General features: G+C 44.5%; 1 protein-coding gene across 1 annotated transcript in view; it reads left to right on the forward strand.

Annotated features, from left to right (window-relative positions):
* FREM2 (FRAS1 related extracellular matrix 2) overlaps positions 1 to 24,067 on the forward strand; it is a 322,606-nt gene that overhangs the window by 261,530 nt on the left and 37,009 nt on the right. Inside the window, exons 13-16 of the mRNA XM_029602748.1 lie at positions 2,350 to 2,508; positions 3,904 to 4,207; positions 7,008 to 7,139; positions 9,860 to 10,191. Of these exons, the coding sequence (XP_029458608.1) occupies positions 2,350 to 2,508; positions 3,904 to 4,207; positions 7,008 to 7,139; positions 9,860 to 10,191 (927 nt within the window). The remainder of the gene's footprint in view (positions 1 to 2,349; positions 2,509 to 3,903; positions 4,208 to 7,007; positions 7,140 to 9,859; positions 10,192 to 24,067) is intronic.

Genomic DNA, 24,067 nt, shown 5'->3' on the forward strand with positions numbered 1-24,067 from the left:
CCAAATGGACCTTCTGTTGGTTCCAAGTATTCATGAGGTTAAGTGAGAGAAGCATAGAATTAGAACGTTTTCTGTGGAGGCTCCAGAAATATGGAATTCCCTCCCAATAGAGATTAGATCCATGGATGTCATTCTCTGTTTATATTTTACAAGCCGTAAAGCCCGTTAAAACGGGCTACATCCCTCTGTCTCTCACCTCCCCCTCATTCTCTCTCCCCTCACCCCTCACTCTTCACCACCCCCTCCCCCACCCCCACCCACTCCTACTCCTCTCCACCCTCCCTCTCCTCTCACTCAGTCCCTCTCTCCCTCCCACTCAGTCCCCCCTCTCCCTCCCACTCACTCCCCCCTCTCCCTCCCACTCACTCAGTCCCCCTCTCCCTCCCACTCACTCAGTCCCCCTCTCCCTCCTTCCCACTCAGTCCCTCCCTCCCTCCCACTCAGTCCCTCCCTTCACCCGCCTCCATTTCCTTCCGACGCCGTACTCGCGACTCCTCGCAGCCCACACCCACCTCCATTTCCTCCCGGCGCCGTAAGCGCGACTTCCCGCAACCCTCACCCGGCTCCATTAACTCCTCCCGCTCCTGCCGGCAGATCTCGGGGGGGGGAGGGGGGGGTGTCACTCCCGCGCGCGCGCGGCAGTGACCCCCCCCCGAGATCTGCCGGCAGATCTGGGGAGGAGAAGTAGCGGCACCGCGCGCGCGCGGCGCCGCTGCTTCTCCTCCCGCTCCTGCGGCCCCACCGCCATTTTTTTTCTTCTGACCGACGTCCTTGCCCGCACATGTGCAGTAGAGCTGCGCTCTACTGCGCATTTGCGGGCCGTCGGTCACAGGCCATTTATAAGGTAGATTACATTTTTTTATGATCGTAACTTATTTATTTGGATGTCCATATTCAGAAACATTTAGATGGATAACTCAGAAGTAATCTGGCTAAGTGACTATTTGAGTACTTGTCCAGCTATAATTTAGTCAGATACCTTACTATCCAGCTAAAATTTAGCTGAATAACTTAGTGGCATTTTGGTGTTGTTTCGGGAGGATTTACATTAACCGGCTAAGCTATCTGGCTGACTCTGATATCCAGTTAACTCAGATAACTTATCCGGCTTAGTCTGGTCAGGCTAAAGATATGTCCTAAAGTTAGCTAAATAAATGTATCCAGCTAACTTTAAGATAGCGGCTATATTTAATAGTGCAGACAGGGATTAAATATGGATCTTTTTATGCTTAGATTTTGTTATGAATATCATGAATTAGAAATTGTGTGATTACTATAAATCGCATTAAGATCTGCCAAATGGCACCAAAAATGGATCTCAGTGTCCCCAAACTGAAAGCATTGTGATGTGGAAAACTGGTGCGTTCTCTTCAGTTACTCCTTTGGGAAAAGCAATTTAAACACAGTTCCCATTTGTAAGACTATACCTTCAGTATACCACGCATCCCTACAAGGATTGATTAATACAAACACAAATATAGTATGCTTCATTTAAGTAACCAATACCTTCTATAAGATTTGAGATGGAATTTTATAACATGTTTTCTTTTAGGAGCTGATTCACATACTAGTCGATTTTTAAAAGCCTTGCACGCGCAAAAACCGGGAGATACATGCATGTCTCGGACACACATGAGCTGCGTGGATTTTAAAAGGCCTGCGACACAAAAAAATTTTCAGAAAAAGGGATGGGGTATGGGGTGGTCTGGGAGAGGCATGGGCGGGCCAGGGCTGACGCATGATTTCTGCGCGTACCTATTTTCGTGCACAAGTGCGCACCGGGGTCCCCTACCATGTAACTTTACTTCTGCTATGGACAGAGTGTAAGTAATACAATTTTAAAAAACAGACTACTTAACGAGGTTTAGGGGGTCTGGCCTAACAGGGTAAAAGGTAGACATAGTACCGGGGGGGGGCAGGGTTAGCAAGGCTAATTGGTTAATTGGGCGAACTGGGAACGAACTAGGATGAGAGTCGGCGTGCTTGTTTAGTAAAATCGCCCCCACGTACGCGAGTAAGGAGGCATTTGTGCGCGCGAATATATGAAATTGTGTGCACGTGTACGCACAAATAGCCGATTTTGAAACATGCACATGTATACGCATGTATGTTTTAAAATCGCTGCATCCATGTGCATTCTCTGGCAAAAGTGCGCCCACGCGCAGCTCTTAAAATCTACCTCTAAGATTTTTATCCCATTGTGCTTCTGTGGGAAAAGACTTACTAAATCAGGTCCTTAATGTTACTGAAAATACCAAATTTAAAAATGTGATTTTTTTTTTTTTAAAACATAAAATATATTTTATTATAATCTACATTACATCTATTTCTTTTATTCTTGACTTCTAGATGACCAAGGCCATTGTATACATTGAGGAAATGAACAGCATGGCAGATGTCACTTTCCCTTCAGTTCCCCAAGTGGCCTCTCTCTTGATGTATGATGATACTTCTAGGATTAAAGAGAACCCAAACCCCATTGCTGGCTATCCCGTTGTGTGTGTGACAGTGAGTATTTGCAGATTAGCATTTATTAGCAGATTGTTTTGCAGCTAGAGAGCAATTGACCCAGAGGTTGATATTCAGCAGGCGGGAAAATTACCCAGATATAGTGACCCACTAGTCAATTGAACATACCCAGTTCTGATAAATATAATATACCCAGTTAAAGTTACTCAGATAAAATTAACCAGGTATATTTAGATGGATAATTTTATGGTCACACTTATCCAGCTGACATTAGTTAGGTAGCACTGAATATCAGCACTCACTGGCTAAAACTTAACCATGTCTCCATCACCGCTTCTTTTTATCCAGCTAAATTTTGTGCAGGTAATAAGTTTTCCAGGCAGAATTTAGCTTGATAGCAGGGGGAAATACACAGATCTCTGATTTTGTCCAAGTAACTTCAAAAGTTGCTTTTGAATATAGACCTCTAATAATTTCACAAATTTTCCTTGTAGACATCAAAAGGTAATTTTCAAAGGAGTTACATGTGTAAATGTAACATACTACCTAGCAATTTTCACAAGCCATTTACGTGCATAACCTATGGACAATTCAATGGCATATTTTGTAGCATTTTTAAAAAGCCCACTTACATGCATAAAGTGCATTTATATATGTAAAACCTTTTGAAAATTACCCCCTGTGTTATTTTGCATATGCTGTGATTTTGTTTTAAGCTCTGTTACAGAGTATATTATTTGTGGCTTCCTGAAATAAGATTTTCCTTAAAGAAACAGTTCAGAAAACCGCAATGCACTGCAGAGATTCTAGCATATTATAGACTGGGGTCAATCATGGACTATGGAACAATCTTCCTGTAGAGTATACCTTCCCATTTTTGGTTGATTTTTAATTTAAATTTGTGCCTTGCAGGGGTTCTCAACCTAGTCTTTGGGACACAGCTAGCCAGAAAGGTTTTCAGGATATGCACAATGGACATGCATGAGAGAGATTTGCATGCAGTGCCTCCATTGTATGCAAACTCATCTCATAAATATTCACTGTGGATATTCTGAAAACCTGACTGGCTAGGTGTGTCCCAAGGGCTGGTTGGGAACCCCCTGTGTTAAAGTATATACATTTATGGAGTTATATAATACCTTTATGTGCAGGGTTTACTTCCAAACATATTAGTAACAGTCACAAAATGAAAATGGGAGAACTTGTTAATGTACATGTTAATCAGAATGCTTTTGGGCTAACACAAACTATTGTGATGTGTGTCAAGCACAGGCTACGTGCCCTCTGCACTGAATTATCTTTTCATATAATGGCATACACTGTCAATGCCAAATGCTGCTTTACAGTGGGAAGCAGAAACTGTTCCATTAACTGTTCGATCTACTGTTTCTTAATAACTGTAGGTTCTTATCGGGCATTTGACTCTTTCCACAGGCTTGCAATCCCAAATATTTAGACTACGACAAGACCGGTTCAATATGTGCTAGTGAGAATATCAATGACACTCTGACACGCTACCGTTGGCTGGTTAGTGCTCCCACAGGCCTTGATGGAGTTACCAGTCCCATGAGAGAGGTGGATTTTGATACGTTCTTCACATCCTCCAAGATGATCACACTTGACTCGATTTACTTTCAAGCTGGGTCTCGGGTGCAGTGTGCAGCTCGTGCTGTGAACTCTAATGGGAATGAAGGCCTGGAGCTCATGAGTCCAATTGTAACTGTAAACACTGAAGAGGGTAAAATATTCATCTATTATCCTATGTTATTCAGCAACAGTAGGAGAAAAGCTGTGTGGTTTCTATTCTAGGTCATTTTGACTGGGCAGAAATTAAGGTAAACAAACAAGATCTAGATTATGTCTTTTTATTCACCTAGCATGCACATTTCTGCACCTGTGACAAGTAATTTCTAAATGCCCACTCATTCCCGTACTTAAATGCATAAAAAGGAATATGTATTTCAGGATGTATTACAAAGAACAAAAGAGTAATAATAAGAAACACACCTTGTCCAGTTGCCATTTTAAGCGCTTCAGCTCAGAACCCAGTTAACTAATTCTGTATGTGTATGTGAAGATGGCCGAGCAATTCCTCTGGGCTGGAGCAGTAAACCAGACTGACTCCCGCCTTTTCTAATGCAATATTCACTTGTACTCACACAAACAGACATCAAATGCTGACAATCACTGCCTACCTTTGCAGTATTCTTGCAGTTCAGCTTAGATATGGATTAGCAGACTGGCTTCCTTCAGGACCGTGTGCCTTCAATACTCACCATACTTCTTAGAGAGGGGCAGGAGACATGGGGCCTCCAGAAGTCAGCAGCGCTTACACTTCTATCCTATCCCAGCTGGTCCTGCCCTCCGAAATCTCTTCTGCCCTGCAGGGTCCCGCTCACAGACCTCTCTCCCTCTGTGGGAGTTAAGGTCGACCAAGCATCTAGCCTGATCCTGCACAGCAAAAAGAGGTGGGAAAATCGGGGCCCTACATCACAGTCTATACATACAGTACATGATGCACACTTACCTATTTAATGCCTCTTAGAAACCAAGGAAAATTGTTGAATTTTCTTTTTTTTTTGAGCAAGTATGTAACCCCTTCTTGGTTTGAGGACTGAATTCAGGGGCCATACAGTCCCCAGGGTCAGTCCTAATGTCACGGACCTCTCCCTCTGCTTCTCTTCTCAAGCACAGTTAGCCACTGGTGTGCCAGGGTCCCATAAACCTCTGGGGTCCCTACTGCAGTCGGGGGGAGGGGATCCAAAATACCATTGATCACTCTCAAACACCCTCTCATAGAAGGAGGAATTTCAATAAGTCGAGGTCACGGATGAACACGGCCAGCAGACCAGTAGTTGTGTAAAAAAAAAAAAAAAGGTTTACTTCAACTGAAAAACAGGATCCATGCCAAAATGGAAAAGATCATTAACATAACAATTAAAATAACAATCCTCTAGGCTGCGGTTTCATTGTCTATTGTGCACCTCCTCTTACCTCTTCTCCTCTGATTGGAATCAATGTCCAATATGCCCTCCCCTCAAAGGGTAGGAAAATGTTCCTCTCTCACAATCATAAGCAGGAGGCAAAGATGGAAAAGCTCTCCTTACTTCAAAAACTGGATACTAAACCTCTTCTTGTCCAGTAGTTTCTGCCCCACTGTTAATTGGTTGCAGGGTTGAAGCAACTGGGAGATCCAGCCCCTTCCAGGAAGAGCGTACTAGCCCTTCTATTAGGATCTGGTCGAAATCTCCCAAAAATCTCACCTTCTCCGTAAAACTCCTCAGCTTGGTGAGGCCTACCAGGAAACCTCCTAAAAAAAACCCACCCACCCCTTCCTCAGCTCCAAAACCCCAGCTCCTCCGACAAGATGTTATCTCCTCAAGAGCTTGTCCACCCAGCCTTTCCTCGAGAGCTTGCACGCTCATTATATATAAGGGCAAGACTCATCCCAAAAATGGTATGGGCAAAAGATGGGGGAGGAGTCAAATGTGCAAAAAGCCCAAAACACAGCTGTAACAAGAGAAAATATCAGTGACAGTTGTGAAGCCACCATCACAAGTAATAAATGGAAGAAAACAAAACGTTGTCCTTGAGCCCTGTACTTTCACGTGGGGGGCAAAGGGGACTGTCAGGTCAGCCAGCACCATTTGAATTACAGTGTTAGCAGGCAAGGAGCACCAGGGCGTCGCTTCTGCCTGGGATTCCCTCTGGTTACCCTTGAGGACAGGGGGAGGGCTCAAGGGCTGGTGATTTCTAGCTAGGGGCACAGCTGCAGCAGGCCATCCGATGGGGGGGAATAGGGTTAAGGGGGAGACTGAAAGGAGACATCTAATTTGGGAGAGTTCGTACTGCGGTCAATCAGTGGAAGGGGGTTTTGGATCAACCTGGAAGGAGGCAGGGGTGTGGTTTCTGGGAGTGGGAGGTTTCGATGGAAGTGACTTTTGGCTCTACCAGAGGGATTTTCATTTGGGGCTCTCTGCTCCTTTAGGTCTGCAGACCAGGGAACATGTCTTCCTGCAGCTGCTAACGTGTAGATGTTACCACCTCTGGAAATGTCTGTGCATTACTGGCCATGGGAGCGTAGGATTTACTAAACAGTGTAGTAAATCCTGTTGAAATAAACAGCATCTTAAAAAGCACCATTTCAAGCCTTTTAGTAAATAGTGCAATTTATGAGTAGGGGTTGAATAGGTATAAAAAGGTGAAGAATTCTGCATGCGGTTAGTGCAGTTAGTGTAGGTGGGTTCAAAAAAAGTTTGGATAAGTTCTTGGAGGAGAAGTCCATTAACTGCTATTAATCAAGTTTACTTAGGGAATAGCCACTGCTATTAATTGCATCAGTAGCATGGGATCTACTTGGTTTTTGGGTAATTGCCAGGTTCTTGTGGCCTGGTTTGGCCTCTGTTGGAAACAGGATGCTGGGCTTGATAGACCCTTGGTCTGACCCAACATGGTAATTTCTTATGTTCTTATGACTTCTGAGTACCAAAGTGCTCAGTCTGAACATAACACAAAACCATCTTTTTTCTTTCTGCTAGGACTTTGCCAGCCTCGAGTGCCAAGTGTGGTCGGTGCCGAGCCATTCTCTGCCAAGCTGCGCTATACCGGACCAGAAGATCCAGATCATCCAAATCTCATCAAGCTAACTGTCACACTGCCACACATTGATGGTAAGATCAACTCTCTCCTCAGAGAAGGAGAAATCACAAGCCTCGGGGTTCATCATTCCACTACAAATATAGCAGAATGATGGCCCAAGGGGAAAAAAAAGGGGCGGGGGTGATAGTGTGCAGCCGGCCGCATCGCGGCGGTGTGGTTTCGCCTGCCACGGTGTGGCCGCGCCACACACTCTCGCCCCCATAGCGCCACAGGAAAAGGTGGTGTTATTTCCCAATGTGCTGCTGGTGATAATGTGTCCTCATCCCACCCACACTCCTCCCCTTCCCCTGATTTAAATAGTACCACAGCGATGCGGCCGGTATCGTGTGCGTTATGGCCTTATCGCGTGCAGGGAGCAAGGGATGCTTTGAGTTTGTAACCTAATAGTACTATGTCACCTGAATGATCATTAGGCTTTTTTTATGAATTGTCTCCCATGTTGAAATTTCTTGTTACTATTACAGTGAGTTTGTATAATGTGTATTATGAATACAATATATTTATTCAAACTCCCTGCACTGTAACTTCATATTGGGGCGGATTTTAAGAGCCCTGCTCGCCTAAATCCGCCCAAATCCGGGCGGATTTAGGCGAGCAGGGCCCTGCGCGCCGGTAAGCCTATGTTCAATAGGCCTACCGGCGCGCGCAGACCCCGGGACTCGCGTAAGTCCCGGGGTTTGGCGAGGGGGGCGTGTCGGGGGCATGTCGGGGGGCGGGCCCAAACCGCGCTGCGTTTTCGGGGCGTGTCGGGAGCGTTCCGGGGGCGGGCCCGGGGGCGTGGCTACGGCCCGGGGCGGTCCGGGGGCGTGGCCGCGCCCTCCGGACCCGCCCCCAGGTTGCGTCCCGGCGCACTAGCGCCGGGACGCGACCTGGGGGCAGGTCCTTGTCGGGGGATTTACGCCTCCCAGAGGGAGGCGTAAATCCCCCGACAAAGGTAAGGGGGGGGTTTAGACAGGGCCGGGCGGGTGGGTTAGGTAGGGGAAGGGAGGGGAAGGTGAGGGGAGGGCAAAGGAAAGTTCCCTCCGAGGCCGCTCCGATTTCGGAGCGGCCTCGGAGGGAACGGGGGTAGGCTGCGCGGCTCGGCGCACGCCAGCTATACAGAATTGATAGCCTTGCACGCGCCGATCCAGGATTTTAGCAGATACGCGCGGCTCCGCGCGTATCTACTAAAATCCCGCGTACTTTTGTTTGCGCCTGGAGCGCCAACAAAAGTACGCCAACGCGCCTTGTTTTAAAATCTACCCCATTGTGTGTACAGTTGCTACAGGCCTGGCAATGTAGCCTGTGAAACACAAGAAAATAATTCCACCTTTCCATTTGAAGTACCTAAAAATGTATAGAGGAAAGGAGGAATTGTGGGGGGGGGGGGATATCTGAAAGGCATTAATAATACATAAGATACAAACCATTTTCATTGGAAATGAAATGGTAGAACTAAGGGTCATGATGTGAAGCTCCAAGGAGGTAAACTCAGGAACAACATCAAAAAATGTTTTTTTCATGGAAAGGGGAGGTGGATGCATGGACTGCCCTCCTGAAGGAGGAGATGATGAAGACTAAAAAGAATTCAAAAAGCATGGGATAAATAGAGGAGCACTAGTGGCAAGAAGAATGGTAGTGGCATACTGGGGTAACCTGCACGGGGTGGCAGTTCAGCCCAAAACTGCAGTGGCATGACTGCTTTGTGCTTCCAGGAAGAGCAATGGGGTAAGCTGCAAGGAGCAGCGGATATAACATTAAACAGCGGTTATAGCCCTACACGATAGTGGTATGGTTGTATTGGGGTTCCAAGAAAGCACCGAGGTACGCCTTCACTAACAGATTTTGGGCATGCTTGGAATAGATATGGAAAGAAGATTGAGAAGTTGGGTGGAAGATGTGTGCAAGGAGGGGGAAATTAGTATTGGGTTGCATTTGAAAATGTATTAAGGATGTGCAGCGGGGTTTTTTTTTGTTTTTAAACCGCACTAATGCATTAGTGTGCACTAACAAAATTAGTGCGCACTAAAAACAAAACAACCAAAATAAAACATAAGTAGAAAAAAAAATAAAATGAAAAAAACAATAAAAAAGTTTTTGGGCTGCACAGTCCTAGAATTTATATGCACATTTATCCAAACTGAAGGAATCTCAGCTGGGCAGACTGGATGGGCCATGTAGGCTTTATCTGCTCTTATTTACTGTGTTTGCATTCAAGGTGGGACTCTGAGCACATCATTTAGAGGACAATTTTCAAAATATTTTATGTGAGTAAATAGCAAATTTCCCACATAATTTGGCTTTCTGAAAATTGCCCTCTCCCCATATGGCTGAAAGTACGCATGCTTTTTAGCTGCATTTAGCGCGGGTGCTCCTGAGATCTGAGTTGGGTGGGATAGGAGAATAATGTGACCAGATTGTTCTTTTAAGTCTTCATGCATTATTTTCCTTGCGAATTCCACCCACACAAAAAACAGGTGCAAAAGTCGGTAGCCTCTGCATGCACATATTTTCCCTTTGAAACTTGACATAAAGTCTGACGTTACCCCAAAGTAAACTGATAATTTCCCCTTTAATCTTCTCCTAAGGAAGTTCACAATGAAATGGGCCTTGCAAAATTGTAACTTACTTTAGCCCAGGGTAGTATTTTAGGAAACCTTTATTGGAACCACAGTAATTCTGCTGGATGTTAATAGGCAAGGATACCTTTTCTATAGCTTCTTTTGATTACCGTGACATTCTGTTTGCATAGGCATGATGCCTGTTATCTCTACAAGAGAGCTGTCCAACTTTGAGCTCACGCTCAGCCCCGACGGGACCAGGGTTGGAAACCACAAGTGTTCCAACCTGTTGGATTACACTGAGGTGAAGACACGTCATGGATTCCTGACCGATGCCACCAAAAACCCAGACGTGATCGGCGAGACCTCTCCATACCAATACAGCACATCCCTCAGAGGGTCAGGGACCTTACGCTTCTACCGAAATCTTAACCTCGAAGCCTGCTTGTGGGAGTTTATAAGCTACTATGACATGTCGGAGCTCCTCACTGACTGCGGTGGCACCATTGGTACAGACGGCCAGGTACAGTCCAATTTTTTAAAGTTTAGATTTGCTAGCTTCACCATACTCTCCATTAGCAGTCTCCTCTGAGCAACACAGTTATGCTAAAAGTACATGGAATAACCGGTGAAATCTGTGAATGTACTGAATAATGATCTTCTGTAGCCGTTTGTTTGAATCATAAACTTTGGAACAACAGGGTCCACAGGCAGACTGGGTCAGTCATTTAGGAGAACCTTCTGCCTACTCAAAACACATTTCCGCCTCCTGGACAGATCAAGAAGGATGTCTTTTCTAAAACCCAACAAAGATCTGTGAGATCTTCTAGCCTTCTGCATGCTTCATAACCTGACCAAAAGCTGAGGCCTCCCTCCTCCAGAAGGACAAGATGCTCATCTTTCAGGGCCCAGTGATGAAGAGAAGAGGAGGCGTGTGACCTGAGTGGGGAGGAATTGCATGAGATACATTGCCAGACTCACCAGCAATCTGTAGAGGAAAAGAACACTCTTATACAAAGAAAGTTTCAAGGTAAAGGTGCATTTATTTACAGCAGATAGGTGATATTTATGCATAGCAAAAATCATATGATGTTGTGGAACATCCTCTCTTTTTAGGTGTTGATTCTTGTTTCGTGGACTACTCAGGCCTGGTGCTTCTGCACCAGGCCTGAGTAGTCCACGAAATTGTGCGGTCACTGCTGATAGTGTCTTTGGAGGTCAATAAGGCAGTGGCTATAGTGATAACTGCAGAATGGCTTCAGTGGCAAGAGGGGCTCCTGAGAGCTGATGTTTAGGTTGAAGGCCTGGCTGCACTGGAGTGCCTCTCCTCTTTAGAGGGCATAGAAAATGAGGCCAATTCTTTATCAGTAGATGGTGATATCTCTAGCTGGGTCATCAGAGTGGAGGAAGCCTTCCTTAGAGGTGCTAGAGGCATTAGTGGAGGTAGCATCCTTGGAGGAGTTGGGGCAAAGGAGGACGAGGTGGCAGTTTTTAGACAGTTTATACAAGTAAACTGCTTTGTACTCCTGTAAATGGCTTTGAAAATTGTCCCAAAATTGAATACAATTTGTCATATACAACATCTCATTGTCACATATTTCACAAAATAAATCTTGTAGCTATATTTCGATTTACATAAGAAAATGGAGCATTTCAATCAGTAAACCACTGGTTGGGGTAAGCCGGCATTATTATACAATAGAAGACTGACTTTCAGTACTAATATCAGGGTTTAAAAACAAATTGAAACAACATTGAAAATATGATTAATTATTTTAATTTCATTTTCTGACAGTGAGAGTTCTCATGTCACAGACTCTGAAAGCATAGTATCTCTCATAGGCTTTATCTTAGATGCTCCCCCATACAAAGACATGCACACATGCCGCCACCACCACCACCATTTAGCTCGGACAGTCTACCATCTAGAGCAGTCACATCTAACATTAGAGTGCCAAGGACTTTCACGTAAACTGGTTAGTGCTTGCCTTCTCCGGTTTGTAGCTGTTGCTAAAATGCAAACTTTTGTGTGGAGTCTGGCTGCAGCCATTGTAATGGGCACTTAAGACACTTCTGAGAACCCTTCAAACCTCTTTGTGTGAGACTGAGGCATGGCAGTCAGTCAGCTCTCCACCATGAGCAATGAGACATTCTCTGATGTCAGGATCACTGGGGGAGAAGCCATATAAATAATCCCCATGCTAAGAAACGATTACTGGGATTAACTGTGGGAGCTGGAGGAAGCTGAGCAAACTAGAATCTGATACAAGCAAGTAAAATGCAGCAAGTGTAGAATGCCCAACCCTACAATGCACCTGTGCCCTATCTCCATAGCAGCAAAGCAGACTTAAGTTGCAGAGTCGCCAGTCAGTCTGCTGCTTTAATAAGTACCGCGCCATATTAAAGTATGAGCATGGTCTCCCTCTCCCACGCTCACTGCTTAAACACAGAGGCTCCTCCATAGAAGCAATGCCATTTGTCTTCTTTTAAAAGGTCATGTGACAGCCTGCGCTAATGGAACTCATTCTAACCCCAGGACACCCTTCCTCCCCATCCACTCCATCCCCCCACAGTATCACTCAAATGGTACCTTCAGAAGAGTGTCCGCAACTCAAAACACAAAATAAGATCAGAATCATGCTTTTACATTGATATTTATTTTAGATAATTTAGGTAGCCATCTATCAAAGAAAATGTTTCTTAGAAGGACATTCTCAGTGCCTGTTTCTTTTAAAGGTGAACAAGGAAACAAAATTACAAATATTACTGATATAATATATATAGATATATTTATTTATAAAATATTTGTATTTAATAAATCCTGAAACTTTACCCTTAGCATACTATAAAAAAACAAAAATATAATACAAAACACAATATATGTACATAATAACATAAAACACAATACAAATAATACAATAATAATAATCTTGCCAATACCAAACAAAGATTACTTCAAACCCTTCTCTCATCTTATATCATTGAAAATGCTTGAAAAAAATAAAATGTCTTCACCTTTTTCTGAAATGTCAGATAGGGAACCCTGCTTAGGAAGCCTAACTTACAGCCATGGGCGATGGACTTTCATGTCAGGGAGGTCATGAAATACTGGAGCCTCCTGTATTGGAAGGAGTACAAATCTGCTCCCACAGAAAGGTGCAGACCTCAAGGAAGTGTTGCTCAAAGAGCTGCAAAGTGTAAGACGGGAGATGCAGGGTGATGATCAGATGCTGCAGAAGGAATTGCTCTCCATGACTTCTGTTTGAAGGGAGATGCTTCAGCGGATACCTCCATGCTAGCTGCAGCCAGCTTGGAATGCTCCCTGGCAACCCTGGATGCTGTCTTCCCCTGAATTAGCACCACTATCACCGCCACCACTGTTTGTTCCTACGCCAGCTGTAGTTCTATAATGCCAGTGAGAGGCTCCCCTTGCATGTCCACCTCCACCATCTATGATGCCTTCTCCTATGGCTCCACCACCTCCAAGGTTGCCTATTCTACCAGCGCCTCCCCCTTCCCCCGTCTCTGATCACAAAGGTGGATACATTCCTCTCTGCTGACTTAGAAATAGTCTCATCTTTCACACCATCTGAAGAGGAGAGGTACAGCAGTGTTGCCAGGCTTTCAACCTATGGCTCCCCTAAACATCAGCTCTTAGGAGCACTTGCACTTCCAGAGCCCTCCTGCAGCTATCACCTATTGCCATTGTCTTCTGAGTCTGTGGCTTCCAAAGGCACTGTCAGTAGTGACTGCAACCTTTGCACAAAATCACCAGACTTGGGCAATCCAAGGTACTAGAGGGCCCCCCTCCAAAAGGAGAGAATGTCCCAGGAAAAATTAATTGTTAAATAAATGCACCTTCAACTTCAAAAATGTCTTTGTATCAGAGTGTTCTTTTCCTCTATATCCTGCCGATGAGTCTGGCAATGTGTCTCCTGCAATAGGGATGTGCATTCGTTTAAAGCAAAACTACAAAATGCGACAAATAAGGCTAATTCATTTCATTTTGTAGAATCCCGAAATGAAACAGGGGCCCCCTGAATGAAACAAACGTTATTCGTTCATTTTGTATTAAACTAAGCCGGGGCCTTGCCTAGGGCATAGGCTGAGGCCCAAAGCAGGGGCCACGGCTTATACCCGAGCATGACACCGGCATCTTGGCCTAGGCCCGAAGCTGGGGCCTCACCTAGGGCATAGGCCGAGGCGCAAAGCAGGTGCCGCACCCTAGGCCTGAGTGTAGCTCCGGGGTCTTGGCGGAGGTACAGACTGATGCCGGGGCCTCGGCTGAGACCCATGAAAATTAAACTAAAAACAAAAACTTACCTGATCCGTTGGGTATCAGACGAATGCTGGGTCCCGATGCTGCAAGCCAAAGAAAGAAGAGAATGCCTGAAGAGGAGCTCCCAGGCCTGGGCTCCAAGGGAGCTGACCCTGGGCTGAGGCCCAGGCATTGGGACCCAGCCTCCTGGCCGAGGCCTAGGCTCCGGTATCAGGACCCAGCCTCCGGGTCTTGTTGCGACATTGTACATGGGTCCAGGCCCCAGCCTCCGGGTTGGGTCGTGGCATGGGGCCTAGGTCTGGGCAACAGCCTAAGCTGAGGCCTAGGTGTTGGGCCTAGGGTTAGGCTGAAGCCTCAGCCTATGCAAGCCCAAGGCTTCAGGCCTAGCACTAGACTGAGACAGTGGATCCCCACTGGACCAGGTAAGTGGGGGCCAGGGGGATCCTGGCCCCAGTGTTTTTCTGAGTGGGTGGGAGGGAGGGCTCAGTTTAGTTTTTTAGGCATTTTGGGGGGTAACTTTTGAATTGCTTTTTTTCACACGAATGAAATGAAGCAAGCAATTCACGAACCGAAATTCGTGAAAAAAAATCTCCCAAAAACAAACTGAAACAAAAATGATTGTTTTTCCCCTGCCCATCCCTATCCTGCAGTTCCTTTTTACTCGTATGCCTTCTCTTCCTCTTCATGGTTGGGCACTGTAAGAGGAACATCTTGTTGCTATGGAGGAGGCAAGCCTCGGGTCTTGGACAGGTTATGAAGTATGCAACAGGCTAGAAATATGCCACAGACCTTTGCTGAGTTGTAGAGAAGACAGCCCCCTAATCTCTAGGCAATGGAAACATGTTATGTCAAAGGTTTTCTCAATGATTGCCCTGGTCTGTCGGTGGGCCCTGTTGTAGTGGACATCTGCTGCAGTCTGTGGGTATGCCAGCGGGATCATGAGCCAGGTTTTGAGTGGATATCCTTTATCAGCTGTAGAGGAAAAAGCAGAGAATAGGAGAGTGAGATATCACAAGCTGGTGGGCAGTGAGGCTGTCCCATGTTAGAGGCTGTAGTGGCCTTTCTGGACCAAAATAGTATGACCACCTATAGATAGAGGGAGAGAAAAGGGCAGAGGTTAGTTGCTGTGTTATTGTAGTGAGAGCAACATTCCTACCTAAAAGCCAACTACCAGTGATGAGACCATCCTGGAAATGGCCATTAATTCCTGAGAGGATGTAGGCATTGTGACAGGACCCCAGAAATCTGGGCACTACTATGACCATGATGATCCCCTTGGCATTGTAGACCACCTGCATGTTAAGGGATTGGAAGCCCTTGTGATTATGCCTGTAGGTGGCCTTACAGGGTCATGATTGCAATTGGTAGCCCCCAGAGAAGAGGGAAAATTTACATTTTGGTAAATATCTGTCATGATTTGTTGCTTTTGCTTTCTGATCCAAGGGAAAGATATATACTAATGTGTTTTCCTAAGAAATGCAGCCAGAAATTGATCTTTAAATATAGGAGTGGCTAATTGACATATTCCAGATATTAATCCAAGAAATGATAAAAAAAAAAAAAGGCAAGGACCATAATGGCTCCAATTGATGGCAGAGATATAGTATGGTTTCCTTGTTAAACATGAACCTGTGTAAGACTTGTTACTCAGACAGATCCAGAAACTGCCCTGGTCCTGGGCATTCCATGGTTAGCAAGTAGCACATTTAAGACTAATCAGAGAAAATTCTTTTTCACTCAACACACAATAAAGCTCTGGAGTTTGTTGCCAGAGGAGGTGGTTAGTGCAGTTAGTCTAGCTGGGTTCAAAAAAGGTTTGGATAAGTTCTTGGAGGAGAAGTCCATTAACTGCTATTAATTAATTTTACTTAGGGAATAGCCACTGCTATTAATTGCATCAGTAGCATGGGATCTTCTTGGTGTTTGGGTAATTGCCAGGTTCTTGTGGCCTGGTTTTGGCCTCTGTTGGAAGCAGGATGCTGGGCTTGATGGGCCCTTGGTCTGACCCAGCATGGCAATTTCTTATGTTCTTATGTTCCCTCCTCAAATGTTGCACCCTGGATATGCATACATTTATAATTTTCATGGTGAACATCACTTGACCGCCACTTACACCCCCCCACTTGACCATCCCTTGACCACCACTTACACCCCCCCCCCAGTAATTCCAGTTTGGCTAGTAAAACAGGTAAAACAGTGCCTTACCCAATATGGGGTAGATTTTCAAAGGGGTACGCGTGTACCCCCCGAAAACCTACCCCAAACCCCCCCTGCGCGCGCCGAGCCTATTTTGCATAGGCACAGCGGCGCTCACAAGCCCCGGGACGCGCGTAAGTCCCGGGGCTTGCATGGAGGGGCGTGTCGGGGGGCGTGCCGGTAGTGACGCGGCATTTCAGGGGGCGTGTCGCGAGTGACACGCGTTTCGGGGGCAGCGCCGCGGGCGTGTTTTCAGCCCGGGGGCGTTCCGGGGGCGTGGCCGTGGCCTCCAGACCAGCCCCCGGACCGGAACATGGAGCGCGGCAGCCGGCCTGGTGCGCAAAAAGTTACGCCTGCTGGAAGCAGGCGTAACTTTGCCGACAAAGGTAGGGGGGGGTTAGGGAAGGGAAGGGAAGGTGCGGGGGGGTGGAGGGAACGGAGGCAGGCTGCGCGGCTCGGCGCGTGCAGGCTGCCGATTTTGGGCAGCCTTGCGTGCGCCGACCCCGGATTTTAATGGATACGCGCGGCTACGCGCGTATCTATTGAAATCCTGCGTACTCTTGTTCGCGCCTGGTGCACGAACAAAAGTACGCGTGTGTGCAGATTTATAAAATCTGCCCCTATGTGAATACATTTATGTGCATACAGAGTATGCTTGTAAACCTAAACCCCGCCTAGACTCCTCCCCCAGAATGCCTCTCCAGCTATGCATGTACATTTACACAAATACAGCATGTATGCACAAAAGTTTACTCACATAATAGAGAGGCATTCCAGTCGGGAGGGGGGGAGGAGTGTTTTCTGACCAAGGTTTGAATTTATGCACCTAGTTTTTGATTTAGAAAAAGTGTGCATAAAAGGAGGTAAATTTTAAGATCCATGCATGGGTGTACATGAGTGCACATTTGCCAGTTCGCGCACATGGACGTAGCAATTTTATAACAGAGAGAGAGAGAGAGACCATCTGCAAGGCCCTCATAGTAGTGAAGTATTTATATCTCTATAGGAGGGCCATCTAATAGGTCGAGGTGAGGTGTTGGTGGTGTTTAAGGTTTAGGGGCCAGTTTCACATGTAGAGTTAGATGTGCGAACAGCACAGTACACCTTGGTGACAATTTGATATTTGGAGTGAGGAAAGTCTCACAAAGATGAAATTTCTACTATGTTCTCTCTCGCTTGATGGACTCTATAACAGGGTACCATCAAACTAGGGTGAGATAACATAGTGCAAAATTTCATCATAGTGCAAATTTTCATCTTTCTTCACTCCAAATGACGTCAAATCTTCACCAAGGTGTACTGTGCTGTTTGTACATCTCACTCTACATTCGAAACTGGCCCTTAAACCTTAAACCACCACCAACACCTCACCTCGACCTATTAGATGGCCCTCCTATAGAAATATAAATAGGTGCACACAGTGAGGCCCTCCCCAGAGGTGCTCTCTCTCTCTACTCCACTCTCCCTTCTCCCTCTTTCCCCCTCTTCTCTTCTCCCTCCCCAAGTCCAGAAATGGCCAAAATGCAGTTCCAAAAATTTGTCGCAAATTGCGTCTGGCCATTTTGAGCATATCGCAGAGCCTAACACCAGGAAAAAAAAGTTGTAGTTATTTCTGGTGTTAAAACCGTATGATAGCACCCCTCCTTTAACTAAATCCCACCCAAACTCCTCCCTGATCCCACCCCTCCAAAACATTTGCATTCGCACCATGCCTTATGAACAATAATGCACATGTTAATGCATTATTGCACGCGTTAACGCCAATAACGCATTTTGATGAATGACCCAGTCACTTCCCTTTTACCCTGTTAGCCACGACCTTTAAAACCCCGCTGACTAACCTAGTTTTTGTTATTTTATTACTTACACACTAGCCATAACAAAAGTAAAGTTACGCGGTAGGGGACCCTGGCAGGCACTTGTGCACGTAAATACTTATACACAGACTTCATGGTACAGACTCTGCCTGCCCAGACTCCGCCCACTCCCCGCCCCTTTTAAAACTTTTTATTTTTTGCGTGAAGCAGATGATTTGCGCATGCTTGCGCGCGTTTTAAAATCCGCGTGGTGCCCGCTAGGCCGAGTCACGTGCGTATCTCCTGGCTTTGGCGCGCATAGCACTTTTAAAATCTGCTAGAAGTTTTATTGACAAGTTCTTCACCCGAATTAACAGGTGTAACTTGTGCAGGGAATTAAGCTCATTAGTTCACTATGAAATTTTGTGAAATTTGTGCCTGTAACAGCCCACAAATGTATGGGGTGCTATCAGATTACCACCTGAATGTATAACCCAAATCATGAGTGAGTTCTCTGATGCAGTGAGTGACAAGAAGAGGTGTATGTACAGTTCAAATGACTACAAGGAAGTTGCAAGAGTAGCATTGAAATTAAATTGACCTCAAAGGAAGAGGCAGATTTTCTGGAGTCTGGTAGAGGCATGTCTTAAGAAGGGACATTAGGGTGGAGGAATTGGTGAGTTTGGTATTTGCAGAGAAGAGGAATTTCCACTAGTAAGTGATAAAAAAGGAAAAAATTTGTCTTACAGATGAGGTGGCAAGGAGAAGTAGGCCCAAAGCTGATTACCAGGCATCGAAGGAAGTGTGCTTAGAAAGTTAGCGGAAGAAGAGTAGAGGGCCTTAATAATAATAATAACAGGTGCCATGCAAGCATACAATACTATACAATCTAATTCAAACTTCTACCATGCCCATGTTCTAAATTCAGGGAGGTTTATTTATTTATTAATTACCTTACCCAAATTGCCCAAGATGATGTACAATAAATGAAATACAAAAATAGAATACCAAATACAAAGTCCATATTTAACAAAACAGTTATAAATGATAATTGTGTAATGTTATACAGTTAAAAACCCAAGCCCGCCATCCCAACTAAAGCATAGGAGAACCCCCAAAACAAGGCACATAATATGTGGTGCGCAGACTAGCATCCCCTTGGGGAAAGTCATTGGCCAAGAAATAAGCTCTCAGCAGTTTTTAAAATTTCAGGCCGTCTTATCTCCAAATGAAGTGGCTTGGGAAAGGAATTCCATAGAGTCAGAGTGCTACATGTGAAGACACAAGATCTAGTTTTAGTGTACATTGCATTACCATTGGGATGTACTAAGAAAAACAGAGGGTTAAAGTTAAGAGCTCACAAAGCTTAATTCTGTTTCTATGGGAAGGTGTGAGAGCTGCTTCCTGGAGATGTAATTAGCAGTGTTTTATTTTCACAATAAGAGTCAGTCAGGGATATACATTAACAAGTATGTAATTAATCCTAACCTTAGTCCTATTGTAGGTTATTGACAAACAGATTTTTTTTTAAGTCCCTTAAATTTATTAGGATATTTTAAATCAGACTATGTCCCATGACTTATACAACTTTAAATTTCATCTCAACAACATTAAAATGCAGGGAAGTTAGAATTGCATGATAGAGAGATTCTGGCAAAGACTGAAGCAGCCCAGGCTGAATTAAATAAAGAGCAGACATAAAGAAGGATTCCAAATGACCCTTGTCAACTGCTAATAAGCTGGTTGTGAATAAAAATAAAAATCATACCATTAATTCTCTTTATGCAAATGCCAGAAGTCTAAAAAATAAGGGGCAGATTTTCTAACCTGTGCGCGCGGGGTACATTTGTGCGTGCTACCCGGCGCGCACAAATGTACACCCGATTTTATAACAAATCGGAGCAGCCTCGGAGGGAACTCTCCTTCCGCTCCCCCCCCCCACCTTCCCCTCCCTTCTCCTATCTAACCAACCTCCCAGCCCTATCTAAATCCCCCCCACCTTGTTTTCAATAGTTACGCCTGCCTCTAGCAGATGTAACTTGCGCGCGCCGGCCAGCTGCCGGTGCGCCAATCCCCAGCACAGCCGCTGTGCCGGAGGCCTCGGTCCCGCCCTCGGACCGGCACCCTGCCCACGACCCTGCCCCCTTCCCACCCCTTTTTCAAAGCCCCGGGACATACGCGCGTCCCGGGGCTTGCGCGCGCCGCCGAGCCTATGCAAAATAGGCTCGGCGCGCGCAGGGGCAGGTTTTCGGGGTTATGCGTGCAGCCCTTTGAAAATCAACCCCTAAGATTGGAGAGTTAGAATGTATGGTATTAAATGAAGCTATAAACGTAATAGATATCTCAGAGACCTGAGAGAACGAGGGTAACCAATGAGAAACCGATACCAGAGTACAAATTGACAGGTTAGGTCATGGAGAAGTAGCACTCTGTTTATTTTATGTATTTGATTTATTAATTGTTTACTCTCCTCTCTTGAGTTCAATCAAGGCTTATATTTAATTTATAAATGTACATAGGCATATAAATAAACATAAGTAAGGACTTTTCTTTTCAGTTTTTCTTTTGTTTTTCCAGGAAATTTCTCAGTAAAGAACAAAAAAGGGAGAAAATCAGAGAAAATAAGGCTTATTTTTTTTCCACTGATTTTCTCCCACTTTTGTTTATTATTATAAATACTGCAGGAAAAGTAAAATAAAAACTTAAAACAAAGGTCCTTAAATATCCTACATAAAACATATGTTACATTTGTTAAGGATAGCATAGAGTCAAGCAGGATAAATGTCCTGCAAGAAACCAAATGCACTGTGGAATATTTATGGTTCAAAATTCCATGTGTGACAGGGAAGTGTATACCTTTGGGTGTATGCTACCATCCATCTGGCCAGGATGAAGAATCAGACAATGAAATGCTAACAAAAATTAGAAAGGCAAATAAAACTGGCAACCCAATAATAATGGGAGATTTCAGTTACCCCGGTTTTGTTTGCGTCAGTGTCTCATCAGGATATGCTAGGGAGGTAAAACGTCTGGATGTCATAAATGACTGATTCGTGGCGCAGCTGGTCCTGGAACTGACAAGAGAGAGAGAGAGAGTTATTTTAAATCTAGTCCTCAGCGGAATGCAGAACCTACTGCAAGGGATAATGGTGGTGAGGCCCTTTAGCGATAGTTATCATAATGTAATCACATTTGACATACCATAATCACTGGAGGAAGACATAAAGTAAAACTACTGCAGAAGCATTTAAGTTTTAAAAAGGGAGACTATGAGAAAATCAGTTAGAAAAAAAAAATAAAAGGAATGGTTACAAAGATTAAATGTTTGCATGAGGCGTGGACATTAATATCTTATTGGAGCCCAGATAAAATGTATTCCATGCATTAAAAAAAAAGGTCAAAGGAAGACCAAACAACTGCCAGCATGGTTAAAAGGTGAGGTAAAAGAGGCAGTTAAAGATAAAAGAACATCTTTCAGAAAACTGAAAGCAGATTCAAATGAGGAAAATAGGAAAGAGCAGGTTAGATGTCAAAAATTAATAAAGCAGGCCAACAGAATATGAAAAGGTGCCTGTCATAGAAGTACATTTATTTATGTATTTATTTATTAAAAATTAATTTTTACCTGCTCTATCTAACATTCAGAGCGGGGAACATCAGAAATTCATAATCTAAAAAAACCCCCAAAGCATTAAAGTTTGAAGCAAGAGATCATACAGCCCGATATCTCTGCTTAAATGTAGACCTTAAGATTTTAGTGGCTCATTTAAATGGGGTTGTCCCCAGTATAGTGGCGGATGATCAGACTGGATTTGTACAGGGGAGACATGGAGTCACAAATGTTCGCAAACGTTTAGAAGCGATTGGATCAGGAAAACAGTGAAATCCCCGGGGTCTTATTATCAGTTTTGACACGGAGAGAGCTTTTGATAATGTACAATGGGAATATATGTTTTGGCTTTTGCCTAAGTATGGGATACCTGATTCCTTTATTCAGTGGATTAGGTTACTTTTACCTCTCCTGCAGCACAACTTCTTACTATTGATGTGTTGTCCGACCAGTTTATTCTTCGGGGGGGCACACGCCAAAAGTGCCCCTTGTCACCCTTATAATATATTCTTACCATTGAACCCCTTTTACGAAAGATAAGATCAGATAGCTCCATTCCTGGCTTTGGTTTGGGAAAAAAAAGAATATAAAGTTTGCTTATTTGCAGATGATATGTTCTTATTTCTGCGTGACCCATCCCTTTCTTTGGGGAAAACTTTGATTTGATTAAGCAGTTTGGGACTTTTGCAGGTTTGAAGATCAATTTCTCCAAATCTGAGGCCTTTCCAATCCAGGACACGGTTCAAAAGAATTGGTCAGGGAGTTGTCCGCTGGCATGGTCCGCTGGCTCTTTGAAATACCTTAGGGGTCTGGATACCTCGGAGTCTAAATCTTTTGTATTCTTTGAATATTTGTAAATTGATAGAATCCGTGGCTGAACAAATGCATTTCTGGAAAGATTTTCCCGTTTCATTTTTGGGGAGATGTGCCCTGTTGAAAATGTCTTTGCTACCCAAGTTGTTATATACATTACAAATGCTTCCTATGTGGTTGAAATCTAAGGATACTGCTGATTTGCAGTTCTCGGTCACACAGTTTATTTGGAGGGGGAAAGTAGGAAAGATAAAGCTATAAGACCCTTACGCACTCTAAAGATTATGGAGGTCTTCGGCTCCTTCACTTTCACTTCTACAGTGCTGCATGCCAATTACAGTTTAGTTGGGAATGGTATAAGCAATGCTTCAGGTTTGAGATTCCTAAATTAGTCAATGAAATTCTTTATCCGTCCTCCATCTAGCTGATAGAGATCTGGATGTTAAGATTACTTGGCATATGCTTCTAAGCCCAGTGAAACTAGCTTGGAGATTTATGTGTAAATGGCAGGGGGGGGGGGGGGGGCGGACAATCCCTATGCAACAGATTTAATAGAGTTTGTGGGGAACCCTGCGTTTATACCTGGCCTACAGAATCCTTTATTTTATGCATGGTATAGGAATGGAGTAATAAACTTGGGGAGCCTTTATTCTGCTGAGAAACAGGTGGTGGTGTCATTTGTGCAACTACAACAACGTTGCTGTATTCCCCACTCACAGTTCTCTATGTACTTAGAAGCAAGGCACTACTTCCAAAAGGCTCGGGCCAAGATAGCCTGGCACCCCAGGCAATTTTCCTTTATTTCTTTATTTAAAAAAGTGACCAGATCCTCCAACACACTTGCATTTATTTTACTTTATTTGTCTTTTTTACACCGACATTCGATTTGGCATATCATTTTGGCCTAATTGTTACTTTAGAGGAGAGACTGGGGAGGTGCTCTCTTCACTTGCACATAAATGGTCGCTGGAATTAGGGGGAAAGGTGTCCGTAGAGGCATTAGGTAAATATTTTGTATTAGCTCATACAAGAACAATTGAGGCCAGACTGCAAGAATTGCAGTTTAAGCTCTTGCATTTGGCACAGATAGATAAGGCTCGGGCATATAAAATGCGGGTGGTGGATTCTGACCGTGGTGCTAAGTGTAAAATTCACAGAAGTACCTATGGGGTGGGTATTGTCCTTTCTTGAGAATATTCTATGCCACAAACCACCATTTCTGGGCTCCTTTGTAGTGCTAGGTTCGGTGTCATGCTTACATGACACCTCTAAATATAGAGTTAAATATGTTAAAATTATGGTTCTGCTGGCTAAAGCCACTGTTCTTGCTTATTGGATTCAGAATAAGAGTCCTAGTGTGGTTGAGTGGTATTACAAAGTAGCGGATTGGATGCAGGTAGAACGTTTGGGATACACTCCTTACCAACAGACGAATGTCCACCAAGTATGCCCATTTATGGCAACAGATCTTTAGAGCACTGCCAGATAATATATGTAAAGCACTTATTTCAGGGGGTTATCCTAACACTTAATATAATGTGCTTGTTTCTCTTTTTGCCTTACCTTGCTTACTATCTTGTTATGGGGGAATAGTGTTATGTATCTATTATAGATCTTTCAATTGGGGTTGATTGTGCTGAGGAAGGGGTCCTGTATGTGTGTTTGGGTATGAATGCTCGGTATGAGTGTGAATGAAGTGCTGTGA

The sequence above is a fragment of the Rhinatrema bivittatum genome, chromosome 5 (genome assembly GCF_901001135.1).
Source record: "Rhinatrema bivittatum chromosome 5, aRhiBiv1.1, whole genome shotgun sequence".
In the NCBI taxonomy this organism is placed as follows: Eukaryota; Metazoa; Chordata; class Amphibia; order Gymnophiona; family Rhinatrematidae; genus Rhinatrema; species Rhinatrema bivittatum.